Source organism: Sebastes umbrosus, chromosome 13 (genome assembly GCF_015220745.1).
Source record: "Sebastes umbrosus isolate fSebUmb1 chromosome 13, fSebUmb1.pri, whole genome shotgun sequence".
NCBI classification, from domain to species: domain Eukaryota; kingdom Metazoa; phylum Chordata; class Actinopteri; order Perciformes; family Sebastidae; genus Sebastes; species Sebastes umbrosus.
Window position 1 is genome coordinate 21,088,032 of NC_051281.1, and position 20,963 is coordinate 21,108,994.

At 42.9% G+C, this 20,963-nt stretch overlaps 1 protein-coding gene across 2 annotated transcripts in view; it reads right to left on the minus strand.

Moving 5' to 3' along the window:
• Positions 1-20,963, minus strand: part of il1rapl1a (interleukin 1 receptor accessory protein-like 1a) — a 204,018-nt gene that overhangs the window by 88,187 nt on the left and 94,868 nt on the right. For both annotated transcript variants that reach the window (XM_037789517.1, XM_037789518.1), the window contains exons 4-5: positions 19,668-19,854; positions 18,197-18,350 (exon numbers count right to left, since the gene is read on the minus strand). In XM_037789517.1, the coding sequence (XP_037645445.1) occupies positions 18,197-18,350; positions 19,668-19,854 (341 nt within the window). The remainder of the gene's footprint in view (positions 1-18,196; positions 18,351-19,667; positions 19,855-20,963) is intronic.

The window sequence follows — 20,963 nt, forward strand, 5'->3', positions numbered from 1 at the left end:
ACCCTAGCTTTAAGTAAAATCTTAAAACAGCTGGAGTTCTTAGCAAACATGCTTCCGTAAATAGTGCATCTTTTGGGGACTTTTTTCTGTCGCGGATGTATACACATTTGGTGCACTAGGGATTATTTATGATACCAGGACACTGTATCTGTAATTTACTCAAAATAATCTACAGTGCCCATGTTCATTTAATCTAGTGCAACGTTGTGGCCAATTTATGTGTTTATTTATGTGTTTTGACAGAAATTCACTGTTTTGTTCTTTATGGGTATTTTCAACATTAAAACAAATAAAGACAATTGCCATCCTTTAAAGGTGCAGTGTGTAGGATCTGGCGGTATCTAGCGGTGAGGTTGCAGATTGCAACCAACTGAAACTTCTCCCATATGCCAAGCGTGTGAGAGAACTACGGTGGTGGACGCGAAAACGTGAAAAAAACGCGAATGGCTCTCTCTAGATCCAGTGTTTGGTTTGTCCATTCTGGGCTACTGTAGAAACATGGCAGCTGCTTGAAGAGGACCTGCTCCATATGTAGATATCAACAGCTCATTCTAAGGTAACGAAAACACAATGATACGTACACTAAAGAAAACATACAGATTACTATTATATTACTGTCAATAGATCCCCCTAAATGCTCACATGGTTCCTCTAAGATGATCTCTTTTGTACACTCTAAGGAAGCAGGTTCATGTCTGTAACCATACTTACCAACCTTAAGACCTCCAGAAAAGGGAGGATTTCAATACCAAAGCGGGGGGTCAGGGGGTCCTCCTCCAGAAAAATTGGAGTTTCAGAGACTTTGTTTGCTGCATTCTGGTGACTTTAAAAGAGTGAAAATAACAAAATAATAAGAACGCTGCAACAACATTTTTATGTTAATCTTTTGATTTTCCGTTTAACTCCCAGAAAAGAAAAGTGAATAATTCTCCCCTCTGGTGTGAACTGTGTGTGTGAAACTGTGGCATAAACTAATATTAATCCGTTTTTATTAATTTTTGCTCCTGCTTGAGTATTTCTTTCTCTTAGTACTCTCCATTTCTCTCTCCTTCTCTCACTCACTGAAGGTCCTTTCAGACACAATGTGACAACGGCACCACTACGCACTGAAACCCGTCATATTTCCAATGGCTTGCGCCGCACCACGATGGCTTTTCGCTACGTCAGCTTTTCGCTACGTCGGCTTTTCGCTATGTCGGCTTTTCGCTACGTCGGGCATAGTTCAACTTTGGGCGCTGCACGCTGTGGCGAGCGCAGCTTAAACATGAGCTCAAACTGGGCTGTGTCGCGAGCATAGACTGCTCTCTTCCTCTGGGAAATGACAATTGGTGTAGCTCTATTGTTGTCTGGGTGGAAACAGTAGGGATTATACACACTGTTCAGTTCCAGAAACAGGCTATGATAACAAAAAAGAAAAAGTGTGAAAATTTGACATAAATCGCGAGAAATAGGGGAGAATTGTGACCCCGGGAGGAAACCGGGAGAGGGCGATGAAAAACAGGAGTCTCCCCGGTAAATCGGGAGGGTTGGAAAGTATGTCTCGGCTTCCTGGGACACTTACATTGAATGGACCCAACATTAATGTTATTAGTGACACATGACATCCTGTTGTAGGAGCATACATTTCAGTAATATAGGTACTCTTCATCAACTGTTTTTGTCACAGTAAACCCACTTGATACTAGTTTCTTTTGCTTCCGATAGGTGAGAGAGACAGAGAGCACATCTGTTGTGTACTTGTGAACACAGTAATGACAGGGCAGATGACTGTAGTTAGTTCAACACTAACTGAACTCAGCAATCCCTCATTCAACGCGGAGCGTTCTCTGCATTCGCTAATAGATTTCCTATTCTTGTCTAATTAAAAAGGGAAGCCTTTTTTTTCCCCTGAAAGGCTCCCAGAGCTATATTGAGGGGTGGAGAGGTCGCTGGGAATCCATCAGATGTGATGCAGTTAATCAGCATAAAGCCCGCTCCGGTGCACTGCTAAACAACAACTGCAGGAATGGACCCAACCCTCTCACTGCGCCACGCTGGGACTCAAAGCCACGCTGGCATAGAAGCAAGATAAAATTAATAATACACAGCATTGTCTGGTTCTTTTTTAGAGAAACTACAATACCTGGTAGTTTCTCTATTCTCTTTAAAATCAAAAGGGGGGTTAAAAATAACTACAGAGACAGCTGGAGAGAGAGAAAGGTAAGGGGTTTGTGGGAACGAATATAAAGAAAATGAGAGGACAGAGCCCTCGCCCACGGTAATTACCTGTCTCTGCTTTCTATCTTTTTAAGCGACAACAAAAGAAGTTGGAGAGAGGAGGGTAGACATGGAGGAGGAGGAGGAGGAGAATGAAGGACAGTGGAGAGGAGAGGAGAAAAAGGTGAGCATATACAGTAGGAGAAAAATCGGTATGACACTCCTGAAACTCACATCATTCTGCAGCAAACTGGCAAGTCAGTAACACAGGCTGACTCAATCTCCTCCAGCAATGCACAATCTGCCATTCTCTTTGTTCCACACACCTATGATTAAGGTACGGTAGGTATGTGATTTTGAGCTAGACACAGCAAGGAGCAGAGGTGGTCATGGAGACAACAGTGAGAGAGATTTCTTATTTCTGAGCTCGACAGAAATGTGAGTGTAATCTCAGTAGAGTGAATGTTGCAACACTCATCAACATGATCTCACCACACCATCCGCTACCCATCCCCCAGGGACCCTATTTTCCCATGTTTTTGTGTCTAAGTGACTAATGGGGACAACAATTTTTGAAATTGGTGCAGTATTGAGGGAGAGTGCTGCAGCCGGCAGCCGCGAAACGGGCTGTAATGTAATCGCTCGGGGCAACTCCTCATCGGCAATTTACGTCCACTAAAAGTGCTTGTTTTTGCCACTGACAGGCTCAGATTGTTATTATAGGAGTCTGACAACATTGGGGACAGGACCCTACAGAGAAATAAAGCATTTTTCTTTTGTTATTAAGGATGTCGATACCAATACCAGTGATATTCCACAAATCTCGATACCAATTCAATATCATTCGATCATTCGATAAGTAAAACAATAAATCCCATGTACTTCAACATCCACTCCTTTATTACCGTTTGCATATTGGTTTTTGTTTGGATGTTAAACAGGTCATAATTCCCTCTTAGTTATCTATTTTATATTGCTGTGAAAACATCTCCTTCAAACAACTGGATTTATTCAAGTTTCTCGGCAAAAACTACATTTTACAAGATTACATTTGAACGCATTATGATAAGGACAGAATGTACTTTTTCACCCAATACTCATGATTACTGAATAGAGCCTGAATGCATCATAATGTAAATCAATGGCACCTCCTGTTGATGTTAGCTCCGTGCTGCTTACCTGCTGCTAACAGCTAACATGAATTAGCTCTTGTCCTGCTGATTTCACCACAGATTTGTTGTTCACAATGAAGCATTATCAGGGAAAAATAGGGAGCGTGCTATTGACGCTCAATAGCGAGTTTACTGCGTACCAAAAACATTTTCTATCATCCCCGGGACAATGGGACGCCGTTGATCTCGAGCCCTGACGGTACCTACAGCAGCTGCAGTACTGTGGAAAAATACGATCATGTTTTCAGAAGTATCGGTTCTCGTGACATCCCTACTTTACATCCTTATGTTATCGTGTGTCTCGCTCGGTGAAGTTTTGTTTTGAAATGTCGCGGCGCATCCACATTGTCAAAATCAGCTGAATATTCAGCCATGATGTGGAAAATCTTTTAGATAACACTATGCTACGTGTTCTGTACTCTAACACAACAAACTCAGACAACATCTGTGTCCCGTGGCAACCCTCTCTCCAACTCTCACTCACGTTTCCACCTTTGTCGGCAACTAGTCACATGACACAATAACAATTACCCTGCAGCCCATTTAGCATTTCTGCCTTTCCGTAGCCTTCTGGCTCAATACTGGACCAATTTTTTAAAAAAATGGGAAATTGGGTGCAGGTTAAAAAATACCAAAGTTACCCTTTAATCATCATCTCATCCATTTTTTTGATGCACCTCCTGCTCCAGAGAAACCGGCTCTTCTTTGGCTGAGAGAGGCGATGAGACTTAACACCTGTGTGTCCAAAGTGGCAACTGGCTTTAGGGAGAAACAGGTGGAACAGAAACACTGCCATTCATTTGCAGTTATCACAACTAGGCAGGCGTGCATGGGTGGATGTGTACATACGGTCCAAACACAGGTGTGCACGTACAGCAGATGCACAAAGACGTGCATGAAAAAAAAAAAATGCCCACATACTCTCACACACTCATATGCGGGCATAGGCACAAGCACAGACAGCAGACTGTAGTCGCACACACACATACACACACACACAGTGAAAGCAAACTGTAGATGCTGACACCGGCTTCCTGGACAGCCTCTCTTAATGTGCAGGGATGCCAGAGGAGGAGAGAAAGAACGAGCAAGAGAAGCAGCAATGCTGCTGTAAAGACATCATTTCCATTGTGTACCAGGGAAAGTGGTGGCAACACAAAATGGTAATGACAGTTAAGGCGTTTAGTCACGGACTCACTGGAAGGAATTGGAAAAAAAGCGCCCTCATTTTGACACAACTGACAGTCCAAAATAACTATGACGTAGAAGGACACTGTATACCTCAAAAGAGAGTGGGCACAGATACATGTGTGCAAACATGCATTTACAGTGCCTATGCACTCACACATAGGGACACGCTAATGTTCGTGGGAGGGCTCTTTTACACCAGACAGTCTCACAGAGATCTCTTTGTGTCTCCACCCCGAGGCTGAGAGGCTTTGACTGCACACTATATGTATGATTTAGAGTATTGAGTGACAAGGAGAGGGCGAGGGTTGCGTCAACCTTATGAATGATGAACTCCAGGGGGAAAAAGAGCTAGAGGTGAGGGCGTACAGAGAGACAGAGACGCGCAGACAAAGTGCAAGTAAGAGACGGATGATGTCAGACGTTTGAACCTCACGTGTGGTTTAATTTGGTTCGTAACATGTTGACAGGAAAAACTCCTCTCTGAAAACAGAATCCTTTCAAATCCCGACTTCTCCGCACTCTCTTGCGTATGCAAATAGGCACACGGATGCTAACACACGCACTTAGCGTAACCCTTCATTAATTTGGACTCTTCGGGGCTTTGCGGAATACTGCGTCCATTGTTGCTCTCGTGGCTGAGATCAAATGTGTGACAATCTCTCTATTTCCTGTCACCGTCCCCCTGCGGTTGTTAATGGTCACCTTCTTATCTTTTAATTGGACGGAGGGTTTTCTAGAGTGCTCTTTTCTTAAGGACACTGTATAATAAGAGGGTTATTTAGGGCCCCCTAATTGACCTTCAGCCTTTTTCGTATCCTGTCATGAGAACCACACTGCAGATGGCAGTATTCGGAGCAAAACTTTATTCTGTTGAGGCAGCAACCACGGACCTAAAGTTAGGTGGGCGCTGCCTGTTGGAGTGGAGGAGAGGAGAGGAGAGGAGAGGGAGAAGTGAGTCAGGATGTAAAGGGCCAATTACCACTGGACTGCTGGCAAGGAGAACAGGGATTGCAGGGAGATCAGAGAAACAAAGGCCATAACATGATCAGTGTCAACATGGTCAACATAGTATTGTAACTTAATTAGTGAACTCATAATAGGGAGGAAGACAGGCAGAGAACGAGGGGAGGAAAAAGCACTAATGTAAGTACAAGGTGTTACAGTATAATGTGTTGTAAGCAACAAGCTCACCCACAAAACTTCCCTGCTAGTCGTTCAAATTAAACCGCACGGCAAGGAGGCCATTAGTGCAACCGGAGCCACTGCTGTGTTTTATGAGACTGTAGGAACTGCTCTAACCTTGCTCTGAGGTACAAAATTGCACAGTAATTCACATGTAGGTTTCAAACTTCACGTACGTCATCATCCCAGTTCAAAGGACGGAGCAGGGCACAAAACAGAAGCAAATTTACAGCTTTACAGTAGCTGCTTGAACATGTTAAGGTTGCATATAGAGAGGGAGAGAGAGAGAAAGCCTATTCCTCTCCAGAGACGGAGGATCGAAAGCAAAATGCTGCACTAATACGGGTGATTTACGTCAGGAGGAGAATGCACGACAACCGAGCTTTTGTTTTTCTGTTCACCGCGGTGGATGTGCTGCTGCACCAGCGAGCGGCGAGCTTACACCTGCAGTGTTTCAGCAGGCTTACAAGGGCTGCACACTCATGAAAATGATTGTCAAGGCAACTTCACATTAAAGGGGGCCTGGCAATATTTGATACTGTAGATTCCCAGAGTTCCATACATTTTAAGCAGCAAAAGGCTTTGATGCCTCTGGAAGATGCAGAGAGGCTGAGATTCTGGTTTTTCACATATAAAAATGATCTGTTCCCTTGCTCTCACCAAAATTATTTTGTTTTTGGTGACCTATTTTTGTGAAGATCTGTTGTATAATGAAGAAAAGCATGCTTTTTGAAACAGTGTGTAACATTTACGGGGATTCTATTGGCAGAAATAGAAGATAATATTAATAAGTATGTTTTTCTTTAGTGTATAATCACCTGGAAATGAGAATCGTTGTGTTTTCATTACCTTAGAATGAGCCCTTCATATCTACATACAGAGCGGGTCCTCTTCACGAAGCTGCCATGTTTCTACAGTAGCCCAGAGCGGACAAACCAAACACTGGCTCTAGATAGGAACATTCAGGTCTTCACGTTTTCGCGTCGGCCTACACGCTTGGCACACGAGAGAAGTTTCCGTTGGTTGTAATCTGCAACCTCACCGCTAGATGTTGCCAAATCCTTCACACTGCACCTTTAATAAAAGTAATATGTCTCATAATTGGGCAAAATAAAGAAATACTAAAAGAAATATTAGGGGGCTATTATGCTGCAGATCTAAGCGTATTCACTTTCTTGTTGAGAGTTAGATGAGAAGGTTGATACCAATCTCATAGGCCCTTGTCAGACCTGGCATTAACATGCATCCTGGGTGATCGGATCACAAGTGGCAGCTTTAAATACGTCTGGTCACACCTGGCATTAGAATGTGTCTTCACATGCGTCTCCAGTGACCACATCCTATCTCACTTACCCGCTCGATATGCAAATGAACACGTAGTAAACACATGGCTAATACAGCAGACGTTGTGACGTAATATTACAGGAATGTCAGTAGTAATATCCTACATTTTCGTGAATACGGGTATATTTTATTAACATCATAATAGAAGGTTATTGTACCGGCGGTCCCCGGGGAGCTCCATGCCGCTGACAATGCCACCTTTGCCACATTTGCCAGGCGGGGTATAGAGCTTCAGCGCCGGGGATAAGAGCCAGGCGGGCGGTTGTCAGCTCTGTACAGTGCACCTGAACAAATACACTGACACATCACCGACAGTATGATAATAATGCACTTCCTGTGCATAATCTGAGTCTGAAGATGTGTAGCCTATAGATAAGATATATTTTGATAAAATACAGTTGTACCGACAAGATACAGTAGAGCACAGAAGCCGTTTCCATGCCGCGAGGCTGGCGTCTGCCTGTCTATTCACCCGAGGAGCGCAGCGAGACCTGCGGATCCAAGCGAGACGTCAGTTGAGTAGGCGGTCCTTCAATGTGGCCCAGGACACATTCACATACACACTGCTATAAGACTGTGGCCATATGTGGCCCAGACCACCTCTGAATGTGATCTGAGTGGTCCGATCTTAATGCGTCTTGTGCGCGTTCACACCTGTATTTAGAGCTGTCCACTTGTGATCAGATCACCCAAGAAGCATGTTAATGCCAGGTCTGAACAGGGCCATACATCCATATGTTAATTATGAAGCTGGAGCAAGGAGACAGTTAGCTTAGCTTAGCACAAAGACTGGAAACAGGGGGAAACAGCTAGCCTGGCTCTGTCCAGAGGTTACAAAAAACTACCTACCAGCACCTCTTAAGCTCAATACTTAACATCTTACTGTAAATCTTGTTTGGTTAGTCTGTACAAAGAGGGTTATTATGGGGGTTATTTCTTAGACTTCTCATCTTGAGAAAAAAGCCTTTCCCAAAATGTTGAACTACTCCTTTAAGAGCTCTATGAACCAGGGGAAAGAACCGCAAAGTTAAGGCTGTGCAATAATTCAATATGATCATTTATATATCGAGACATCGTGATACACAATTACATCGTCTAAATTGATAATAAGCACATACTAACTCAAGTTTCTCAGAAAATCGGATCAAACTATTTACTTAATCTGATTACTCTTTAATTGTGTGCATACATGTAAACAGTCAGTGTATAGCTGGAAATATTCTTTAATTTGTTTCTGTATAATTTCACTTGAAACTGTTAGGTTAATTTTGCACTAATTAAATAAGAAAATACTCTGTACTTTTCCTTTGTCAAGTTCTTTAAATCACACAGGAGTATACAAAAATAAGCTTTACCATGTGGTTGTTTCACATAGACTATTTTTTTATTGAATTACCAGAAAACATGCTATTAAATATGAAGTGACTTAAATCGGGATAGGAGATTTTAGCCATATCGCCTAGCCCTCAATGTCAGAAGAAAGGTCATACATAGCAGTAATCTGACTGGGAGAGAAAGCATCATATTTTTGAAATATTATATAGATGACAGAAGGCTACTTTAGTGATATGCTGATGTGTGAATAGAATTTCAGGCCTGCAGCAATAATAACTTTTAGGCTTTTAACTTGGTCAGTGGTACTAAGGGACAGATCTGCTGCCTCTAAGCCTTTGCACCCAACACTTATTAATTAATTTTTAATTTAATTTGAATTAATTAGAATTGTTTCTGTTTAACAGCAGGATGTTTTGTGACATACAGAGATTGAGGTCCTCCAAGCAGCCTAAGCAGTCCAAAGTGCTCGTGTTATCAAAAGATAGTGAAATGTAGAGTTGTGTGTCATCCACATAGCTCTGATAAATAATGTCAAGTACTTATTTAGCAGCTAAATATCTCATCCCAACTGTTTATTGTAACAGGTTACTGAAAGGAGACTGAAATTCCCAGGCTTCTAAAATAAAAGCATAAAAGTATGTTTTTTCCAGATGTGCGCTGCCAGCCACTGAAAAACACTTTAATTATTGACCTAGACTTCAAAAGGCTTCAAAAGACAGCATTATAATTCCACCACTCCTGCTCTGGTCCCAGCCCTATACGCTTAGATAATGATAATAACTAGAGACTGAGGGTGTGTGTGTACGTGGGTGGAGCGGGGGTAGGTCAGGCAAGATTAATTGTGGGGGATGTAAATTTCATTCGTCACACGCAGATTGATGTCAATTTTAATTGAATTAAAACAATGTGAACCCTGGCCTGCTTAGAATCTAGGACAGCTGGTGAATAGTGATGAAGTGAGTTGGAGGACTCTTGAGAGGAGGACGAGGGCGAGGGGGAGAGGAGAGGTGAAGGGTGAGGAAGACAGACAGAGAGGGAGAGAGATTAGTAATTGACGCGAGTGATAGTTGACCTTAAACTAATGAGCCATTCTACTCCTCCCAACACTGGTAATAGTATCGCTTCATGAGTAACTTAGCTGCTCAGTAAGGGCGGTAAAAGTGCGCGGACTTACACGTCCCATATAATACCAGACTCTCTGTTGCAATGGCATGACAGACAAGTCATATCTCACACATAGAAAGTGCTTTCACAGTGTGTGCACCAGCACCCTCATGGGTGTGATTGATGTATGTGTGTGTACACAGGTGCATACATGTGTGTAGGTGGAGTCAGGAAAAGTCAACTGCTGGAGTAACACTTATCTCAGGTGTGATTTTATCATCTTCTCCCCGAGGACATGATGTAGCCGAGGCGGAGTGTTTAGCGCGGCCACGACAGGCCCGCAGCGCGATGCATTCACGCAAGACTTGAGCATATATAGAGAGATGGAGAAGGTTTCACTCGCAAGCGAACCCATCTCATTTTGTCACCCCCACACCTCTTATCTCGCCCCGCTCGTTCCTCTTCTCCCCCACCGCTCTCTAGGATGATATCGGTGCTAATCGCTGCCTCTCTCCATCCATCTATCCACCTTCAGCGTGATAGACGGGGAAGGAGAACAGACGGAGGAGGTGGTGGATGCCACAGTGTCTCTCATGGCTGCTTCAGTCTCCTTTCCTGCTGGCTCCGACATTGTGAGATTACGCCCAGCTGGCCGGGTAAAAAGTCAAGCTAACGCCATACTAAATAAATAAATCACGAAGACACGCGCACAAAGTCCTGCTTGTGCACAGGGGCAGTAACATTTTATAAGGCTGTGAAGTGTTCATGCTTCTGAAGGTGACCCAATAGCAGTTAAGGAACCTTTTACTGCGATGAGACGATGTCCTGGATCACCTCCCCACACCTCAGCTCCTCATTACACACACACACTTTCTCTAAGACACACACACACACACACAACACACACATACACACACAACACATACATGTTGTCCTATCTCAAATGTGAGATCCAGCCCAGAGATGCAAGGACAACCAGGTTACTGTGAATCCTGATGGATGGAGCTTAAATGTGAGATGTGAAATCCAGCCTCAGATACCGTGAGCAGGGACACCGCATGCAACAGTCACATATTTTATTCCAACACATATATATTTATTCACTGTACATAAAGCGTGTTTCCCGATCGTTGCCACCCCTCACCGTGGATAAACTACAATGTAAGTTAGATGATTTCCTCTCCTCCCCTCGATTTCCTCTTGCCCTTCTGCACCTCCAATTCACTGTGCCAAATGGTACATTTACATTGGTCATAACCTCAATCACAGTGCTCGCAGCGCTATGCCGAATGTGCAGACAGACATTTCTACAGTGGAAGGGGATGCAGACAGGTATAATGGGAGCAATAGATAGAAACCAGCGCCCGAGGCATCCGTCAAACCAAACGACTCCATTACAGTAAGTCCGACAGAGGCAAATGGTAATGCTCACTGTGATAAACACTGGGATAATAGTCTGTTTATAGTCCCGGACACACTGTTTCTGCTGGGAAACACTAGCGTGGAATACAGATACCGGAAGATACAGGAGCAGCAACCTCTCTATCTTTCTCATTCCTTCTATCTATTCTCCTCTCTCCTCTCCTTCGCCGTTATCAGTCACTTTCACTCCCTTGTTCTCTTTATCCTTTTCGCCCGCTCTCTCTGTATAATATTTTGCTTCCTACAGAACGCAGAGGGAAGCCGCATACATCAGCTGAACGGGGCTTTTATCTGGTGTTATACTATTGTAGCATTACCATCGCAGTGCTGGAATGAGGCCTGGGAGAACCATAAAAATTGAATAGAAATGATTCAGATGTACTGCTAAAAAACAGACGTATCGCACCAGACACTCATGGTTATGCATATATAACCTGAAGAACACCGGCACACACAGGACATGGAGTGGTCCGTAACTGTACATGCATGTATCAATTAATCATAGACGGGTCGTTTCTGCCGAGGCGTCGCTTCTCGTGTCTCAGATAATAGAAAGGGGTAAACACAGGAGTAGAATAATCTGACCGCGCTCCATATTCCTCAGAGGAAAGCGGGAAAACAGCGAACCTGCCGCAGCTATGAATCAATTATAAGAGTACACAAAAAGGCACTCTCTTTTACAGATGGGAGGTTGAGGTGAAGGTCTACAGAGGGGGGAGAGAGAAAACAAAATCTTTCCATCTGTTGATAATGGTGTTTTTTGTATTCTCAATACGCACAGGCTGTACCTCTGCTGCTCAGAGTGAGATAAGAACATTTAAATGCAGTCTGACATAAAGTGCTGAGGACATAAAATGAGGCAAGGGGGTCGCTGTTTCTTTTTACATTTCTATTAACCCGAGGAGCGTCGGGGCTTGATTAAGGGGCTTCTGGATCAGCCCGATGTGGGTGAGCCTATGTTTATGCCCATAGTTAACCTCTATTACAAGACTGACCTCAGTTCAGATAGCAGCTCCTCTCCTGCTTCTAATGGAGGCTGTTACGTAGCGCAGCAGGGTCAGAACAGTATAGACACACACACACACACACACACACACACACACAGACAATCTACAGCCTCAAAGCAAAAGGCCAGTGTCTATTGCGTTATATATTTAAGATCAGTTAAACTTAATGACCTCCTTCATCCTCTTGGCCTATCAAATAAACGACAACATTAGCGCTCGGAGCTCGGGCGTAGTTTGGCCTTTTATGCTCGCCGTCCAGGCAATGTCGGTTTTAACAGGATGTGATAAAACGTGGATAATCTCACGCCCACTTGAGGGGATGATGGTGTCGGTTTATTAAAGGAAATGAGCCTATGGTTAGAGGGAGATAATCTAATTCTACCAGGATAACTACAGCTTTAAAGAGGAGGTACCCCACTGGTATGGTTAATAAGGCAAAATGCTTCTTGATAATGTAGAGCAAGCCATATTTTTCTTACAGCAGAAGCAGCATAGTTGATGAAACAGAACGGGTGACTAAGACAGGCACCTATTGTGATGCTGTAAAAGCATGTTTTCTAATAAATATGGGATCTGGGGTCGGTCACATTCACAAGGGAACGCTGAGGCTTCATTTTGGAAAATGTGCTTCATGTAAATTACTTCATGTACTGCGAGAAGAGAAACAATTGTGGGATCCCCATATCAACCTGCTGCACCCTGGGTGGCAGGTAAAATTACTTCCTCTATTTTGATGCCTTATTGACATTTCATTATGGGGAACAAGCGTCAAGGTACCTCAGTGGCTCTACATGGGTGTGCAAGCACATACTGCATGTGTGTGCATGCAAGCATTGCGCAAAGGAATGCAAGAAACGATGGTTGGTTTAATAAGAATAGGAAGAACAAAGAACAATGGAGAAAAAGGTTCAGGGACAGAAAGAGTAAGATTACTTATTCCTTTCTTTTTCTCGCACTCTGACTCACTCTTGTTCACAGGGTTGATTTAACCCCAAATGCTTGCCAGTTATATATTTTCTATTGTTCTGGCTTCTACTGTTCAGCCGGCTTTATTGGATATTCACCTCACATTGCCTACAGGCAACATGGAGGGCTCATATATGGAAAGAAAATGTTTCTCACTTTACCTCTTTCTCCTTCTCTCCCTCTTTCCACTCTCTCCGTCCTCCTCCTCCTCCTCGCTGTGTCATTAATGTGAACTGTGTATATTTATAACCCAATAAAGTTTTTATAACCGCCGTCATTATAGAACATTGAGGTCATGCTGACAGGCTAACAAGTACACAAGGATAAAGCCAAAGAACATACAGCATACAGCCAACATGGGATTCATGTGCCAGACATACAAACTGTATATAGCACACAATCGCCCACGTTAAATACTTTAACACGTTTTCACAACAACAATGTTAATATGCCAGACGTCTCAGCAGCATAAACATAAACGAAAACAAACAAGAAAAACGGCCTGGATTAGGAAGAAAATTAGTTTTTTTTCCTCTCTGTGAATTGGGCGAATTGACCTTTTAAACTGTTGTACAGGACCCAAAACTGGTTAAGAACTAAATGACCTACTACTGGTGGCCCCTCACACTGAATATAGTATAAAAAAAAACAAGGCAGAGATCTTGGCGCTATTATTGATTCAGATCTCCTTTTTTATAGCCATATCAAGTCGATAACAGTCAGCCTATTATCACCTTGAAAATATAGCGAGACTTCGCGGATACGTGTCTAAACAGTATCTAGAAAAAATAATTCATGCATTCATCACAAATAGGTTAGACTACTGTAAGACTATTGGCAGCTTCAGCTCTTTCAGAATGCCGCTCCTAGAGTTCTCACAAATACGAAGAGAGCTGAACACATCACACTAATTCCAGCCGATTAGACTGTTATCAGGCCATTAAATAGGCGTTATCAGTCGCTATAAGCTCCATAGATGTGGATCAATAGGGGCCTACTACACCCAGTAGTAGGTTTTATCATCTATTCACATGGTAGATCACCGGAAAAAAAGGTACACGACAGCAACCTCTGATAAAAGTCGAATCGGGTACAAATTCTCAGGTCTCTGCACTGGCTACCAGTCAGTTATAGAATTGACTTGAGGTTACTGCTGGTTGTGTATAAATCATTTAATGGCATACGACCTAAACACATTTCTGACTTACTTCTTCACTATGAACCCGCCAGGCCTCTTACAGTAATGGTACGTTTCCACAGGGGCGTTTTTTATTGCGAGGGGAAGCGCGGCTTCCCAGCATTCAACGCTTGGTGGGCTGTCACTAGACACAAGGCTCTCCCCCCACCTGATTGGATGAACACTTTCCCTCCGTGGGCTGCTGCTCCCAGCTTTCAAACTGGAAACAATATGGAAGCTCGTTTGGAAACTTTCTTCTCTTATTTCACGAAAAATAGTTCACCGAAATGTATTTCTGAAAACATTTGAGGCGAGAAATAAGCCATGCAGTTGCTGAATCTGTCTTTATTTTGGATCAACAACACTTAGTTTGAAAGTTTCGAGAGGTGGCGAGTCGCGTCGGACACCCGTGATTTGGTGAGGTAGCCGTCACGCACTTGTAGAGGTAGGCGCCGTGGCCCACGTCAGTGAAAAAATGCATTCACTCAATTTCACCATTATTTTGAATGAAAAGCAGAAAAGGGGAACGATATCACAGTTCTGTAATTTATGGCAAAGCAGGATGGTTTGCGCACTTTCAAGTTCATCAAGATTATTATTTTTGCCGAGGGGCCTCCCAGCGTGAAAAGACGTAGGATATGATGCTTCAAATTTCTGGTCCAGCAAACACTATACAGGAGAAACTGGGAAATTTGCATGTAAGTTAATTTAATTTAATTTCTATGGGTACTGCTGCTGCTCCAAGTTAAAATCTGGCAACACTAATGTGCCAATGATTGAAGTCCTTGGATGATGACAGTATTTTCACAGCTGGAAGGCAGTGTACAGCACTGTACTGTGATATTGTTCCTCTTTTCTGCTTTACATACAAAATAATTGTTAATATGTCAGCATTTTTCTGTTCTCTCGTCTTTATTTGCATATTTGAGAAATTAGGTAATCCAAAAGTAATGGAAAGTTACCTTACTTTAATATTGCGATACTTGGATTAGGTTACATTCTTTAACAGGTAAGTAATAATTGTTTCAGAACACTATGTTTGATTTGCACTGAAATTGAAATAATTTATTTTGACTTTTTTCCATCTTTTATCATTACTTTTAATATTATATATTAAACATTTTATTTGTATTTGTTTATTTTATACTCCTTTTATTATTCTTTATGTAAAATTAAGTTTTTATAGATAAGTTATTTCTCTTACCTTTCTTTTTTAAAACTTCATTATGTAAAGCACCTGGAGCGTGTTTGAAATGTGCTATATAAATAAAAGTACCTCGCCTTATGTTGCCCATGCATATCCCGAAGAATTTCTAATTTAGGTACTTTACGGGGAATCGTGGACACACTGAGTGCTCTACTGTGATGGTAATGGTGACAAAATGAAATCTATTGCATCTTCCTCCTCATATCTGCCTGATATTTATTGAGCCCATCAATCACGACAGCAGCCAATTTGGAAGCCACACCTCCAGGATCACATTTTAGTCTCATCCAATAGTGCACACGGTGCTGATGTTGAGGTGTGTATCTTCCTGTTTGCTAGATAGTAGATAACATGTGTATCCAACGCTGCTATCACCCTCATATCACACAAGAGCAACGACCCGCCACACAAATAAACACCACACAAGATACTCATCAAAAGCTAACACTACTTCTGTGTAGATTAACATGGTACACACTGTACCAAGACACTCGGAGGCGAATTCACAAAGAATGGATCGCGGCCGCAACTTCCCTCCTTTCATTGTGCCCATATTCGCCTCTGCACTGCAGAGCACACATATGCGGGTTGGTGAAATAATACATCATTAATGAGGAAAATATCAATTACATTTTGTTATTTTAAGAGTTTTTGAGACATTTGAGAACTTTTTTGAGTTTATTAAATACCTGCAGCGAACGTGAATAAGTGTGTCTCCTCCTCATTAAGAGAGACGCTGTGCGCATTTACGCATGAGGCACAGCAGCGTAACTTCATTGATGATTTAAATCTCTTTTTTTCTCATGTATTATCAAAAATTACATGTTGGGGAGTTTTATTCATTTATTTTTCATGACTCAACTGTCATTACATCCTACTGTATCACTGCAATGCCCAAAATAAATGAGTTTGAGCGGACACCCCTTATAAATGTGCTTCAGTTACCACCAACACTCTGAACTCTCTATAGCCACATGCAGCTGCATGTGGCTATAGAGTGCTCCAGGGATGACATATTTTTGTTGGCCAACCAGAAAGTTAGCATCACCCTGGTTCCCTCGACAAAACGCCGATGGGATTTTTCCATTGAGTTTTGGATTATTGCAGAAAATAAGCTCTGTGACAAACAAACATTTATGATACTTCTATGAATCTTCACAAATGAACACCGCTTTTAGTGTAAATGCAATCGGCAGAAGTAAAAAGCTAACGTTAGGCTAAAAACTAACTACACCACGGTTGCATGAACACGAGTATACACAACGAGGCTGTAAAGACGGACGAGTTGGCGTGATGACGTTTACTAGTCTCATTTAGCCACTTGTTAGCAACTGCCTTTTTTAAGACATATAAAGGCTTCAAAATGTTATGTCGTAGGACAAAACGTTAAAATCTCTTCAGCTTGTGTTAGCCACAGACCTTATTTCAGTCATGCAACTAAAAAACCATTCAAAAAAAACATTGACCTCCAGACGAGGGAACCAGAAAAGGTAAAATGCTAACTCCTTTCTGGGTTTTAGGACTCGTTCCTGTAGCACTCGATTAGCGCTGATCTTTGTGGATTGGACTGTTTTTGCAATGAGGCTTCTTGGCATAGAAAGGGGCAGATTTAGCGCTAAATGTATATGCATATTACCTAATTTAAAGATGTGCAACTATCACAGGTGCACATAGATGCTATTTGCTTGGGAGCGCAGTTAAGGGTACGTGAAATGCACCCTTTGTGGGCGCCTCCGTGAGTTTAGCGGCCGCAAAAGCCGCACAATCCTTTTGTGAATTCGCCCCTCAGTGAGTTGATCAATCCTCTAATAGAGCTTTACTACATTCAAACTCAAACGCCGTAGCAGCTTGGGCAAAATTGTTTTCCAATTGTTTTGGTTTAGATATAAAACCACACACATAACCACACACCCAACATGATGCAACGACCAGGCAACCAGGGCTTTTTGAGCTTACCACCTTTAATCCTTTAATCTTAATTATATACATCAACAATACACACCGTCCTGAGCAAACTGATGCAATGGAGGCACGTAGGAGTTTTTCTGAAAATGTAGACTTTTATAACCTTTTTTCATATTGTTGATTGCCATATAATTACTACAAATTGGAGGTCAATCAAAGCTAATTTCTTTTAACACAGCATCAATGAGCACAACAACAATTTTAGGCTTTAATTTGTATGCTGTGATGCTACCGGGCACACAATAATAGGTAGCATCAAACAGATGTACGCACTAGAATACAATGGGTGGGACTAAAGCTAGACTGGTTTGAGAGAAAGAAAAGGAGAGGGGCAAAAAAAAACCAACAACCTGGATTTGACCTTTTCATCAACCTTAATCAGAGCGGTTGACCTGGCAGTGCCAAGAGCACCCGATCCTCGTGTCTCACCCTGCAGTACACTCACACTGAGGGAGAAGGAATGAATGCATTTTATTTGTCATTTGCTCACCTCGCAGCTGTGCAAGAGAAAGAGAGAGAGAGAGAGAGAGAGAGAGAGAGAGAGAGATGGATAGAAACAGAAAGAGCAGAGTAAGAGAGTACTGTAAATCTCCTGACCTTGGTCCTGGCTCTTTAGCTCTCTGTGTGAGGGGGTTTAGCCTATAGCCTTAAATATTTCAACACCGCTTGGTTGGCTGGGAAGTGCTGAGTTAGAAGAAGGGATAGAGGCCAGGCCACAGCATTCAGCCTCCCCCAGCAATTAACACAGCAGCAGGACATCGCTGCGGTACTCAGGTGTGTGTGTGTTTCAATCCATTCCTTTTCTTCAAACGCCTGCTACTTTATTGATTCCCCCAACATTAACAGTAGAGTTTGTAAAACAGAGGCTTTCACACATACAAAAACACACTTTCATCTTTATGTTTTTTTGCTTCTCCTGAAGACTTACCAGTGACTGTGAGTTCTGTCGTCCTCCTGACCACAAAGCCACCGAACTGGACTTCACAGGTGTAATTCCCAATGTCATCTTCCTTTACTTCCTGGATAGACAGAATGTCTCTCTTCTGGATGATGCTGGCACGCCACTGCTTTGGACGGCACTCCTGTACATTGGAGAGAAGGACAGACGGGTCAAACTTCTACCCAAAGCTTCTACTATTGAAGAAGTGGAATACAAAATGACAGGCATGTAGACAGATGGGAAGGTGTGTGCTGCACATGGGGAGGAACTAAATATTCTGGCCAAGCCTGACATTATAAAATGTAAGACCTTCCCCTCTGCTTCATAATGAATTAGATCCATAAGATTTCAAGTGGTCTGAGCTGGACACAAAAGCTTTTGAACATCACTGAGCGTTAGGAAAGTAGATGAAGTGGTGGGGTCGCATAAAAAACTCCATACAGTAAAACCGACAAAGCTTAGCCATTATCCTCTTTATCTGATTAAGATTTATTGCACTGAACTAAATATTCTCCATTCAATCCTCCAGCAGAGCCACAGAGGACGGAGAATGTTATTTACACGAGTCTCTGCTGGCAACGTAAGTGTGTTTGTGCTGAGCATGTGTGAATATATGTGTGTGTGTGCAGGCACAATAAGTGTCTCCATGACACGATCCCCTCTGCAGCCCCTCGGTGCTCTGGCAGGGACAACGGTGGCTCGGCGGATTCTATTCCACCATTGCTCCCGGCAACCTTCGAATTCAATCACAGTGGCTCTGCAGTGGTCCAAATAACTCCGGGTTCCAGGACTCCCAGTCATTACCCAGGTCGTAATTGAATTCTGGAAAAACCTAGAGGTCGAGCCCGGCCAGCTAATCTACTGCTGATCTGCCTGTGATTAGTCTGGCTTGAGCCCTTCACCGGGATGCACTTTGTTGTCCGCAGGCCGTACCTGACCTGGGAAAAAAAGCGAGATCCCAGGTGAGAGAATGGTGCTGAATAAAGATCACGGAATGGGGGGTTTTGGAGGACATCCACTCATACCGCAGGGCAGAGAGTGACATCGCACAAATTTCTTCTCATACAAGTTTTGTGTTCATCACGGAAGCCGTCTCCGTGGCTGCCCTCTGCTTAGTCCTTGTTCTCTTTAGATGATGTAATTCATCGCGATCATTTACATCCATACATAATCTGCCTAAGTGATCTGGATTCACGTTTCCACCGAGGCTTTTAAACATAAACAGCCAAGAAATTAGATGAAAAACAAACCAATGAACCATTCAAGAATATTTCTCGGTTGTATAAACACAAAGACAGATGCCGTCCTTATTACTTTTCCCCAGCACACAACAAATAACAGTATTCAACACACACACAACAAAAACATAAATGAACCTTAAGGAAAGTATACAAATGATACACAAATCACACGGCAAGTAGAGATCAATACAGACATGCTCATCAGAGAGCCAGCCCACCTTGAACCAGGTGATGTCCGGCTCTTTGCCAGCTTCGACATAGTCATCTATGTCGGCACAGAGGATGTCTTTATTCTTGCTGAGCTCAGCCTTCTCAGCTCGCCTCATGTTGGAGTTGTAACACAGGTTGGTGTCATTCTCCGCCACAGTCAGAGACATGGACACCTTCATGCAGTACGTGGAGTTCCTGTGGGCAGAGAACGACAGTAAAAAGAGATTAAGATTCACCTTTACTTGTCATGCAGCTACATTAACGGCACTGATGTAGAAAAATAGGACGAGCATTGATACTACTACACACACTCAAACAAGTGGAATTTTATGTTTACTCCCTTGGATACCCTTTAAGTTATTTTTATCCTTCTCCATCCCTCCTCTGGCTCCCTCCCCTCTCCCCCACGTTTGTGGGGTTAGCAATAACGACGTGTTCAGCAGCTTTACCGAGTCAATGACTCACACTCATGACCACTATTGGATTTATGGGGGGAGTCAGCCGGGACCTGGGAATGCTAATCAGAGAAGAGACAAACGCTGAGAGGGGCTCACGACATGAAGGGAGAGAAAGCTGCTTGGTCATCACAAGGAGTTAGTCCTTGCTGGCCCATCCAACCCCCGTCTCCCAGCAACCATCAACACGCTTCACCTCTAATACACACAAGCTGGCAAAGGAGAAGGGTGTCTCTCTCTCTCTCTCTTACGGTGTTGTTATTGTCATCATAATCATCATTACCTCAACCCCCATCACCACTGACACAATGACATCCCACTGCACCCACCGCCCAAGAAATGACCGTGAGAAGGTGTTCCCTACGAAACGTCTACATGGCCAAAAGTATGAGGACACCTTCGATGCCATAACAGAATCCAGTCATTCGGCCGCCCGGTCGCCAGGAAAAATGTTGGCACAGGTATGTTGAATATCTATGTTTTGGCATTCTCTCAGAGCAAGGGACGTAGTATATCGAGCGACCATTATTGAAAGTTACGTGGTATAATAACGAGTATTAACAATCGAGGAAGTCCCATGAGGGCGAGTGGGAGTGGTGGTGGATGGGTAAAAAAAAACACAGGACTTTCACCCAGGAGGCCGCTGTTCTTGTCCTGTGTGAAAACAAAAGTAAATGCTTACGCTTGTTACGTAACGTTACGTAAGAAAATCTGCTTAGGGCGATTGTTAATTATTTATGCTAATTACGTTGTTACATTACATTGTTACTAGGGCTGTCAATCGATTAAAATATTTAATTCCGATTAATCGCATGATTTATTTTTGGAAATCAATTTACAACACAGAAC